This window comes from Platichthys flesus, chromosome 1 (genome assembly GCF_949316205.1).
Source record: "Platichthys flesus chromosome 1, fPlaFle2.1, whole genome shotgun sequence".
NCBI lineage: Eukaryota > Metazoa > Chordata > Actinopteri > Pleuronectiformes > Pleuronectidae > Platichthys > Platichthys flesus.
Window position 1 is genome coordinate 19,263,622 of NC_084945.1, and position 12,451 is coordinate 19,276,072.

Sequence of the window (12,451 nt, forward strand, 5' to 3'; positions counted from 1 at the left end):
ATTGGCAGCCATTATGATACAGACACACCAGCTGATTAACTAATGAATGTAAACAGGAGTTCCTTCTATAAAACGTACTGGTCCACACACATTCTCCCTGCATTCATGAATGTTGTTGACAGTTCCTGCTATACATCTTAGAGCAAAATACACTCCACAAATAAATCACAGTCAGTTTGTGTTTAAGACTTTTAAAAGGACATATTATGAAACTTCCACTATTGTAGTGCTTCTACACGTTCATTTGGGTTTCTGGCATGTCTGCCGATCCCAAAACTCTGGAAAAAAACAACTCTGGAATGGGAGTCTCTCTTCCATGGCCCTGGCCGTGTCTCCGCCGTGGAAAGACACGGGAGTCTCCGAGTGATGGAGAAGGGACCCTCAGACAGGAGAGTCAGCCGGGGGAGAGTCAGGGGGGGGGGGGGGGGGGGGGTTTGCTGACTCGTTAGCTTTCAAAGGAACAGGCACTTAAAACAAGTCAATCTGAGGAGGGCTGTTTTAGACAGGGTAAAAAGGGTGCTGTTTTAAATTATCCTTGTGGTAATTTGACCAAAATATGTTACAGACATTTCATTGAGACCCCAAGGAACCAAAATGGGCATAATATTTCCCCTTTAAGCAAAGCGGATCAAAACCTTGATTTCTTGGTCTCCGGCTTGTGTATTTCAAATACTCTAAGTACTGAGTGCTTTTCAAACACTCAGTCCACACAGTATTCAAGGTCAGGGCGCTCACAGATAGATACATAAACATGCCTTTGGCAGAGTAATTTAATACAAAGAAAAAACGTTTCACGATATCGATAAAAAGATATTGCTGCAGTTTTTCTTATCAAAAATATTTGCTGTCAAAGTTTGACTTTCACAAGTGTTTCTTTCTGAATCCTGATGGTAAAGGTGTAGCATGTGAGTACCATGGTACAGGATGGGTGGGTCCACAGTCCACACAGATTCTTCTACATAAGAGTAGGGCCATCCCACGTGACACTTCCATGGGAACATGTTTTTGCACTTGGCCTTGGTGTTTGAGAGGTGCTGTATGAAAATCTAAAATTTATGCATAATATGTATTATTAGTCTCCTGGACGATTGGTGTGTCAGGCTCCTCTTGACACAGAGTTTTTTATCAGGCGACTGTTCGGGTCGCTCAGTCAGGTTCACTGATGTTGCTTTGCTATCGAGCCTGTGAATTAAGAACAAATGAAAATGGAAAATATTAAAATAGTCAAATATATTGACCTTGCACTCATCCTTGTGTCCGACTGGTGTCACAGCAGGATGTGTAAGCATCTGCTTTTGCCTCCAGCGGTCCAAAGACCCAGATCAATAATCAATACAAATTAAGATATCTTTATCTTTGTTACATGTCCACCCCCTAACATCAAGGCTTTTTCTTTTTTCAACTATAACCAGGCTAGCAGAATTCAAAACTAAAGACCCACACGGTTCGGCTGAGATTAAGTGTACTCACATATGATTCTCAGTGAGGATTAGAGAGACAAAAGACTGATTTTGAATCCTTTATTTCTTTTGGTTGGTATCAACTTCTGGCTACAGCTGCTTTAAGAACATTAGTAACAGCTTTGGTCTCTGTTCTGGGAAAGATTGGATCAGACAGGCCTCTGAAATATGACACAGCTTGAGTGTTATTCTTTTGACACAATAACCATATTTGATTATCAGACAAAGATTACGAGTTCAGATTTATTTCTTATAGGGACACACACCCTGCTGAAGCACTGGATCATGAACGTTTAGGCAGATCTAACAAGTTTTCTCTTGTGCTCCAGGTTATTACTGACATTTTTCAAATTATTTTCATTTTAAGAATAATCACTTATTCAATCATATCTGCCTGAGTCTGACGGATTGGTTGTGACTATCCAATTAACAGACTTATTGTTTTGTTTGATGGATTTCCAGAGGTCAGAGTCCTGAAACGTCAGAGCTCAACTTCCTCCAGAAGGCTCAGATGCTGGAGACATATGGAGTGGACCCTCATCCATGCAAGGTGGTCTTTGTAATACAAACCTATTCTGTAATTAGAAGCTTCTGAGGAAAAACAAATTTATGACTTAAATTTGAAAGTATTTTTTGTGGATCATTTCCTTTCCTTTTTCAGTGTATCAATGTAACACGTTTAGAAAAAAATTCTAATCTCACCAATATTTAAAGTTCTGCATCGGCAATAACAAAACCTATGGACGTGTGTTGTCTGTCAGGATGTATCTGGCAACCCTGCCTTTCTGGCTTTCACTCCTTTTGGATTCACTGTGCTGCAAGGAAACAGGAGGGTCCATTTACTCAATTGGTGAGTTCAGATGAAAAGTTATAACTGGACATGGTGAGAACATGTATGAAAGATTAGTCGCTAGATAATTAAGTGAAAGGTCAACGCATGTGTGTTTGTGTCTGGCCACAAGAGAGAGCCAGTCTTGCCGTGTCAACGGATAAATACAACAATTAAACAGCATATTAACTGTCCTTATATCCACAAATTAGGATTCCTTCCTGCTTTAAATCCTATAGATCAGCTATACTCACTTCAAAATAACAGACATGCTTCAGACAGTGTTATTTTAGGTGCCAGAACAAGAATATCTTAAAATCTATTCAAACAGCTCCTTAGGCTTAATCCCATTTAAATGAAATCCAAATTATTACTGTTGTAATGTTTTTTCATTGTCTTTAGGATTTAGATTCTTCCTATTTCCCACTTTAGTCAAATCTCCCAATAGATTAAACCTAATCCGTCATTTTATAAAATGTCTGGGAGGCCTAATGTCTTGTGTGAAATGTTGTGTAAGAATAAAAATAGATCTATGATCTGAAAATGTATACGTGAAACTAATTTATTTTGATCAAATATATTTGATTGATTCTGAGCCCCATATCTATGAGCCAAAAAAATCCCAAAACGGACTTGGAGCTTTTACTCGAACAAGTATGCCAGGAACACTGCTGTGAGTTAAAAATGATTTGGCCTTAATCATTGTGTCGTGATGATGGCTTCATGCAGCCAGATGAACATTTGTCTGAAAACGTATCTTTGTGTTGATCAAATGAGAGTGAACGAAAAAGTGGAATATGAGTCACCTTTTCAAGACGACTGAGTCGACAAGCTGTGACGCTCATGTTTTCAGACTCCGAGGCGTGTTGTTGTAGAAATCTTTTTTTTCATCACTTGTAGGTTATTCTTGTAATTTGTGATTCTTGTAATATTCTTTAATCAATGTGTTTTGACTTTTCTTCTCTGAAATGAACGACTGTTGGGTTTATTAATGTGCCTCCAGCCAAAATGAATAATTTAGCACCTTTTCTCAACTCTCTGTTGCGCCCTTCTCTCTCTTCCCTCTCTGCCTCCGCCGCTCTCGTTGATTTTGTTTCTGCTCCTCCTTCATCTTCTGCCTTCCTTTAATTTGACTTTTTCATCATGTTTCCATTTGTCATAATTTTCTTCTTCTATATCAGGGAGGAGGTGACCAAACTCAAGTTCGAAGCAAAGACATTCCACATATATGCAAATCAGAAGGAGGTAGGCGTGCATGCATTATTGAATTGCTGCCTTTTCTGGCCTGTGGAGCTCAGGAAGTTAAATGACTGTGGCCTTGTTTAATGCACGAAGACACTGTTGCTGGGAGCTAAAGTAATCTGTCCTTTATAGAGAGGTAACTAGGAAATGATTGGACAAAAAAGTGATTTAGCTGTGTGTTAAAGCAGAGTGTGGGAGTTGCCTAATATACTGTATATTCTGCAAATTCTTAAAGAGTGATTATACCTTGTATCAAAGAGCTCAGTAAGTCTGAGAGTTTAAATGTCAGGGAGGGCTACATACATTTTCTCTTTACACGGAGGAAATTTCAATTTAAAAGAAGGATTTAGGAGCTTTAATTAAAATAATCTTAACATCCATCAGTATCAGAAAAGTGTCTTAATATTTTGTTCAGTCAAACACATGTATTGTACATATGGATTCATGTGCTGGACTTGTTGCAGGATAAGAAGATCATACTGACTTACTTTGCACCGACACCTGAGGCCTGTAAGCATCTGTGGAAGTGTGGAGTCGAGAATCAGGCCTTCTTCAAGTGAGACGCACCACCCGCTAAACATTGACTTCTGAGAGGTTTTAACTTTGTTCCAGTTTATGATTGAATTCATGATTTTTCTCCCCATATCACTAACAGGCTGGATAAGTCGAGTCAAGTCCGAACTGTGTCCAGTAGTAATCTCTTCTTCAAGGGGAGTCGCTTCAGATACAGGTATCAAACAGGACTTTATCATTGAACAATCCAGAAATACTACATGTTTACATACTGACAACTTTCTGTATACATTTTCACAGAGCTGTGCAAATATTCTGTGTGTTGAAATCGCTTGTTTTGTATAAATCTGTATGATCACAAGATACTTTGTTTTCTCAGTGGAAAAGTTGCAAAGGAGGTAATGGAACAAAGTGCCAAAATTAAAAGAGACCCTCCTGAGATCCACAGGTAAGATGTCAATCTTCATATTTGTAAGGAATTATTCATACATTTCAAACCCTCTTGTATCCAAGAGTCCCACATGCATGTGTTTCTGTTATTTAGGGCTGGCATGGTACCAAGTAGGAGCTGTCCGTCCATCACCCACGGCCCTCGTTTGACCAGTGTACCTAGGACCCGACGTAGAGCTGTGCACATCTCCATCATGGAAGGTAGAGCACACACGCACACACACAAAACATACACACACAGATACAAGACTAGATAAAAACTTAAGTCTGGTTGAACATTCAAAATGCATGGCATCTTAACGCTTAGGAAGTCATATTGTAATGTGTGAGTACAGTTTCCAAACATATCTGCACATCTGTAATAATCTCCGTACCATATCATAAATTATGGCAGCTTGAAGCACATGCATCTGTAGCTATACCTATAGTCACCCGTTAAGATCCCAGAACTATCCACCATGCACATGTGCAAAAGTTCAAAAGATCCTGCTTTGTCCTCTGCTTGAAAAGCCCCGGCTTTAGTCAACAGGTCACAGCCCCGCCCATGAAAACGGCAGAAATGGCAGACACAAGACTGGCAGTCAGACAATAGCCTGCTGCTGCCACAGGTGGGCAGTAGAATATAAGATCCTGTATGGGACAGAAAGCTGTTCTGAAATACGAGGAGTGATATCACACTTTGTTCTGATTGATTCGAAACATTCTCCTTTCTAATACAACTAGTTGAGACGGTTGCTTGTCCTGACTGAACGCTGCTGCTGTTAGATATCTTAACCATTGAGAAACCACTGTTATTGAGATGTTAAGGTTGAGCCTACATGTTGTCTCTGGGACTCTGGCTCTTGGCTGCGGCCCCGGGCTCTTTTCCTTGTTCAAAATTCTCTCACAGGTAATTGCATTATCTAGAGCTCAGGTGTTACAGCTGGCGTAATATGTGTATTTTTTATTTATATTTTAAAACAAAAGTCAGAAAAACACTAAACTGAGGGCTCCCAGCTAATCTTATTTACCAGGCATTGGTAAAAACTAAAGTAACGGATATTGAATTAAATTTGCCATCAATGCACTGTGAGGTTGTTGTTTGTTGCCTTTAGTGTGTGTTATCGTAACCCCTGGCAACTGCCCCCCCCCCCCCCACACACACACACACACACATGCAGCAGTGTCGGGGAATAAACTTTTTCTTCCATGTGATTTGATCTGCAGTGGAATTAACACCTACAGTGCAAATATTTCTCGGCTATTAACTCACAAAATCTGAAACTTTTTCTCCCTCATTCTCTCTGGGCAATGTTGCCTTCTGAAACACCCAAAAAAACACACACGCATACATACACACACACACACACACACACATACACACACACACACACACACACATACTCACACAGGCTGAGTAGCACCCGTCAGCCTGTGGCCTCAGGCATTATTTTGACATGAGAAAGTCATGCTGTCAGTTCATAAAGGGCACTTATTCTACCCTCTTTCCAACAACAGGCCATTAACCTTTTACCAGGGCTGCCACTGTGAGTCAGTTTGCTGATGATTTAATAGCCTGAATAAAACAAAATGGACTTTAAGTTTGTTTACAATTAGATCAAAACGGGTATTAAGTCACAGTGGCCCCTCTTGTCATTGACACAGAGAGCAGGAACCCCTGTGCTTTGTCCGGTTGCTCTGTCTGTGCTGGTATGTCCACTGGTAATATCATCTCTGGCTGAAAATAGCTCCTGCTGTCAGCGGCCATGCTGTGTGTGTCACAGCTGACAGCAGGAGGGGGCACGGGGTTGAACTGTGGCCCAAGTAGAACACATTCCTGTGCCTTGTCTTTCAGTCTCTGTCCGTCTCTCTGTGTCTCTTTGGCTGTCGGCCTGCCTATGGGAGGAGGGGGTGCTGCTTAGCCTGGCTGCCTGCCGACGTGGCTGTGGTGAGGTGGTGGGAGGAACGAGCAGAGAAACAGTTGTAACACAGAGATAAAGAAGAAAGTAAAAGAGCAGTGGGTTGGAAGGCAGCTAAGGTTCCGCTGGTGTTTGTTGCTCCTTTTGCACCATGGTGAAGTGTCTGATCCGGATCAGGACCAAGGTGAACGTTCACCTGCGCATGATCAACCATTGTTACCGAGATGTGACTGTGCGCGTGCTGTCTATGGGACCCCGGCTCTTGGGCAAGGCCCTGGGGGTTCTCCCGATCGTCCCTGCTCTCCCTGGGGGATCCTTGAGCTCAGGCTCAGGCTCTGGAGTGGGACAGAGCTCCAGGACCCCTTCCAGGCTCACTGTCCCACCCCATCTCCAAGGCTGCCAGCCAGCAGGTAAACAGCTATGAATGGTTGTGAATAGGATTGAAAAGACCAGCTGGGAAAACTGTTTCTGTTAAAAATAAGGAAACAGTGATTCAAAGATTTCAAATAGTGCATTTCAAAGGTTTGTTTCTATGGTATTCCGTTAGTATCACATCAAATTGTGGAACTATACAATAAGATTTGTACGGTCTTGATCTGGCTATGCAAAGTTTCTTGAGATGATATATGTTGTGATAACAGCTTCTAGGGAAGATTAGGATCAAGTGAAGGTCAGAGTTGAGTATTTCATTATATGATGGGACAATTTGATCAGTTTCTTAAGAATAGGCAATGACAAGTTAGTCATTTAAAACGAAATCCTTCTTCCCCTCTGGCCATTTAAACGAAAAATAAATGTTGGCACAGTGAACACAGTGTTCCTGATGCTCTGGCAGTGCAGCAAACCCGTCTCTGAATCATAAGGGCTGAGTGAATCTCACTTTGGAAATAATAAAATGAAAAGTGAAAATGGTTTTAAAGTTGCTTCAAAAACAAGGACATGCTCTTCGAGTTTACTGAATAGAAAATGGAAAAGTAAACTATGGTTTGACGTGCAAAGACAGAGTCTAATATCGGAAGAAAAGGTGCTTTGGTGAATTTGTTCCAGTAATAAATGTTAGGTTTGAATAGATGATATGAAATAAATTGTGTGAATCGATTTCCTTCAAATGAATTGTAACTTCTGAAAGTAGGTTGTGTTTTCAACCATTTGCGTGGGAGGGTCTGTTGGTTTCTCTGCAGGGTAACACAAAAACTCATGAGCTTGTAGAAACGATGGGACATGGATCAGGAAGGAATCCATTCAAATTTGGTCTGGATCTGGAAAATCTGAAATTCACTATTTTACTCTTTTGGCTCTTTAGTCATTTTCATCGATTTCCTGGAGAATACAAAATGGATCTTGATGAAAAGCGATCGCAACAAGGATTTTATGATCTGCTTAAGGTGTGAATGAATGGAATAAGGTGTGAATGAATGGAAGAGGACTGTCAGGCCTTAGCGGAGCCACGTGCTCTACTGAGTGCCATTCTCTTATGGTACGGTTGGTTTCCTCCATGTCTGAGGGTGGGGATAATCTCTTTAACCTCATTTATTTCCACTTTGGTTTTCAGAGTCATGTCAGATAATCTATCATGAACCCTCTGCTGTTGGTTTTCAGGTTTGGAGTCCCTTCGAGACAGCGCCCACTCTACGCCTGTGCGCTCTGTGTCCCACGGGGACTCCTTCATGTACTCCCGGCGCCAGCTGATAGACGGCAGCGAGGCGAGCACCTCAGCAGTCATCTCCGACGAGGCCTACAGCCCCTCGGACAGCATGCTGCCCACGCCTGTGGCTGAACACCACGCAGAGATGCCATCGGCTCGTAACCTCAACGGATCGACCTGCAGCAACGACGAGGAGCAGGAGGCAAAGGCGGGAACATCGAAGAAAGAGCAGGCGGCAGAGTTCGGGCCCGGCAGGAGAGCGTTGCGTATGGTCAGGAGCCGGCCGTCGCCACCCAGCGACGCAGAGGAGCTGAACAAGTTTGTCCTGAGCGTGTTACGTCTATTTCTGGTCACTATAGGATTGCTGTTCGCTCTGCTGCTGCTCCTCATCATGCTGACTGAGTCCGACCTGGACATAGCCTTCCTGAGAGACATCCGCAAGACACCTGAATTCCAGCAGTTCCACTTTGAATACTTCTGCCCTCTGCGGCGCTGGTTCGCCTGTAAGTTACGTTGGATGGGAGGTTTCCTTGTCAGTCAGTGAGGAGAACTGAAGGATGCAGAGACTGAAGGACACAACACAGGCCTCCACTGAGATGGGACATGTACCACAGACCGTCAGGAAAGACGGTGAGAGGAGGGCAAAGGAAAAGTGTGGCAGCCATGTTTCCACCATGGACTCAGCTTCTACCGAGGAAGGAGTTTCTATCACAGAACCATGGCCTGTCCCCTTAATAGCCTTGTTCGACCATCACTGCGAGGAAAGTAAATCATATTTTTCGGAAATTATTTATTCTTATCATTTTTACACAAAGTCACAGCAACAGGGTTTAATTTAAACACTGAAAGGGACAAGCAAGTCTGACAGACTTCACCCTATCCACCACCGATAACAGTTGCCTTTATTTTTGTATCATTCATGTGTTGTGACATTATTGTTGTCCGAATTTGATGTGTTGGGCTGTGCATTCTGTTGACCTGCATATTTTGTTGTCTTTAAAGTTTAGAGAGAAGGCGACGGGACGAGGGTGCGGTATAGCTCATCTTGTCAATTCATTTCAAAGCCAACAACAACATTTGTGATGATTAAATGTTGTTATAGTCACTTCTAAGACTGAGAACTGCTGTTTGGAGCTGTACCAGGAACCTGGGTTGTGTGTGTGTGTGTGTGTTTGTGTGTGTGTGTGTGTGTTAAAGAGAGCGTGAGCAAATCTGAGCAGCACTTTGTGAATGTAGATCAAGTAAAATAATATTCGCAAATATTATATTTTTTTCTTTATAATTTTTAGACCGATGTGTGGAATCTGCTGTGTAGAGCAAAGATAATGTAACGTACTATAAAGTAATTGACAACTTTCCCTAATTCATCTGATGTGGTAATCAACGACAATTCTGGCATATGACATTTTGTTGCATTAGCTATTTGACCCTGGAGAGATTTCGGTGCTTCCCATAGATTGAATATAAAGATGGATGATTTGTCTCCATTTGTTCCTGTTGTGCAAAAATGAAGCCAAAATATCTTGGATACGGTTGCTGCCATCCTTCACTTTTTGGCAATGGAGCCAGAGTCTGCAGTGTCTCTATTGTGGTGCTGCACTGTGGTATCAGAGTTCAGATAATACACATGCCCGACTAAACACAAGTAAGTCTCAGCTGTCAGTGGTGATGTTTCCCCTGTTTTATTTCAATCAAATATCTGACACGTTTTTCTTAAAAAAAGGATAGTTGAGGATAAGCATGACTTTTCCATATTTGAAGTTTAAATTCAATACATAAGGATACATGTTAAACATGCAGCCAGCCACAAGGAGGCTACTAAGGTGATTTGGCTTCACTTTTGGCAGCTGTCATGTCGTCCATCTTTGTATACAGTCTACGATGCTGCCTTGTTAGAAGCCTAGTATCATTTTCTTTTTTTTTAATTGTGGCTTTATTAGGGCCCGAGCACCAAACACGATGGGAGGCCCTATTGTTTGTGAGATGTGTTAAGGCCCTATTGTTTGTGAACGTTAAGACTTTATTTTGTTCAGATCACCAATACACTGTCATTGTCCAACGATCATAAAATTAGCCTTTGTAAGTATATAAGTAACAGAAATGGTAGGTTTCCTGATTTTATTAAGTAGCAGTCAAATAATGATAATAACTACAATCGTGTGTTTAAGGAGCAGCTGTCACTTTGCTGTCGTTATTTTAACAGTAGTTGTAAAAGGGATGGAGCTATGTGAGCTAGCACTGTAGTGATAGTGAAGTGTTTGGTTAGCTCTTTGATTCCGTAGAAGGAGTTAATCTTGATGTGCTATGCTGTTAAAATGAAATATTTTTCCATTATGGTTAATCTGACCTTGTTTGACCTTTGTAACTGCTCAGATTACAACTATTTTACCAGAGTAGAGAGTTTAGAGGCAATTGTACTAATTTTTTGTTTTATTCAAGACCCAAGTTCCATTTGAGTTTAGCCTGATCCGTTACATTCATACAGTCATATATAAGTGACTGTCTAAAGACAGAATTTATTTAAATCATGTTTTTGTACAAACTGATGTCTTGTGAGCACAGATATCCTCACAGTGACATTAAATGGACTTTGAAGAGTTATTTTTAAAGTGTGGATAACCGGTTTTCAGCCCTGCACCGGCCTAACAAGAGAGCCTAAGATAAATCATGTTTACTTCAATCTTCATCGTCGTACCTACCAAAGAAACCTCTGTTGTCTGTTTGTGTCAACAGATGGGAACTCTGATAGTCTGCCGTGCTTCTCCAGCCTTATTCTGTTGCTTCACATGTTAGCCTACAGCCCAGAGCGACTAACAGCATACTGGGAAACCACAAGTCAGTTTGTGACCGTTAACTTCAACAAACCTGTGGCTGCTTCATCAGGATATACAGTGTGTAGGTATATGTATGTATGTGACAGTGGTAATTCAGATTAACAAGAATATGGATATATTATTCATGCAACAAGAGGAGTGGTTTTGGGTTGTGATTGGCTGCAGGGTTCAGTACGTCCAAGGGCGGTTTGGAAAGTGACAGTAATAATATTAAAATCTAAAAACCTCCACAGGCTAAACGTTACATGAAAACAATACTATGTGAAAGTCCCTGTGTTATTATTATTAATATTAATGTTATTTCTATACAGTTGTAGGAATGTAGGAGCTATAGGAATTATTGCCTGATATATTTAATTTTAATAGAAAACCATATTTTGCAGGTGATTGTAAACTTTCCTGATGAATTTACTTTTATTTAAGATGGTGCTTTATGGTTTTTAATTTAAGTGAAAGAAATTTTGCTTTTTACCTTGTTTATTTATTTTAATTTGAAAATCTAATTTTATGTCCATGTGTATGAGAATAATACAGCATAATTTGAGCAATAAATGAAAAATAATAAATGAGGGGTAATGTAATAATGAAAACCAATAATAATGAATTGCAAACCACTGTTTGTCTCTGTCTGCCGGACATGCTAAATGTCTGGAATCTTGTTGAGAAGCTGGAACAGCCTGTAAATGTACGTGTGAGGGGAACAATGTTGGCTGAGGCTCTGTGGTGCACAGATATTTTCCTCCAAAGTATCAATTGTTCTAAAAAAAGAAACTTGTCATGTAAATCCTGTTTGGTCATTGCCTAATCCTAGATCTGCTCTCTGTAGATGAATTGTGTGAAAATACATGTAAATGAACTCAACACCTGACAGTAAATCATTTTCACATGATTCCAATTAGGTTTTGCCAGTGAAAGCAAAGCGGTTTGTATTTTTGGCCATTTCAAAAACAGCATAAGTAGCGTACTCAACTACCTGACTCTTTCTTTGTGTGATGTAGTTACATTTTTTTGTATTGCTTTGACGGTTTTCTGATCCCCTGAACCACACATTTAAAAAAGGGTGACAGCTCTGATGCTTTACCGAACAATGTGAACAGGAATAATGTCTCCGATGTGGTCTTACTGTCAGCTGCTCCCTGTACCATGGTCCCACACATGGACATGTCTCTGTAACCATGTGGTCTGCTTTTATTACCTCCAACAAGGCTGCTTCTTTCCACCAATGACTGAAAACTGGTGTCCTCGATTTATGAATAAATGTAATCTATTCTTGACATCCAGCAGTCACTGTGGCTACAGGCTCAATGTTGAATTCACAGAGGAAATGATCGACAGCATAACATAGTTCCTTCTGAGGCTTTTCTGTGTCCCTGATCTCTCTCTCTCTCACACACACATTTGTATGTCTATTTTAGAGAGGACACTCATTGGCGTAATGCATTCCCTTGCTCCTTATCCCAACCCAAACCATCCAAGCTAAATGCCTTCCATAAACCTAAACCCAAGTCTGCACCCTATAACAGCCCTTTGAAGAAGTGAGGAGCAGCTCTGTTGGGACTCTGCTTAAAATGGTCCTCGCT

At 41.0% G+C, this 12,451-nt stretch overlaps 1 protein-coding gene across 2 annotated transcripts in view; it reads left to right on the forward strand.

Annotated features, from left to right (window-relative positions):
- The window catches only part of LOC133953957 (FERM domain-containing protein 5-like), a 64,865-nt gene extending 52,720 nt beyond the window's left edge, over positions 1-12,145 (forward strand). For both annotated transcript variants that reach the window (XM_062388157.1, XM_062388165.1), the window contains 8 exons: positions 1,923-2,010; positions 2,222-2,310; positions 3,471-3,534; positions 3,996-4,087; positions 4,187-4,261; positions 4,424-4,492; positions 4,589-4,695; positions 7,992-12,145. In XM_062388157.1, coding sequence (XP_062244141.1) covers positions 1,923-2,010; positions 2,222-2,310; positions 3,471-3,534; positions 3,996-4,087; positions 4,187-4,261; positions 4,424-4,492; positions 4,589-4,695; positions 7,992-8,581 — 1,174 coding nt within the window. In that variant the 3' untranslated portion in view covers positions 8,582-12,145. The remainder of the gene's footprint in view (positions 1-1,922; positions 2,011-2,221; positions 2,311-3,470; positions 3,535-3,995; positions 4,088-4,186; positions 4,262-4,423; positions 4,493-4,588; positions 4,696-7,991) is intronic.
- The last annotated feature ends 306 nt before the right edge of the window (positions 12,146-12,451 follow it).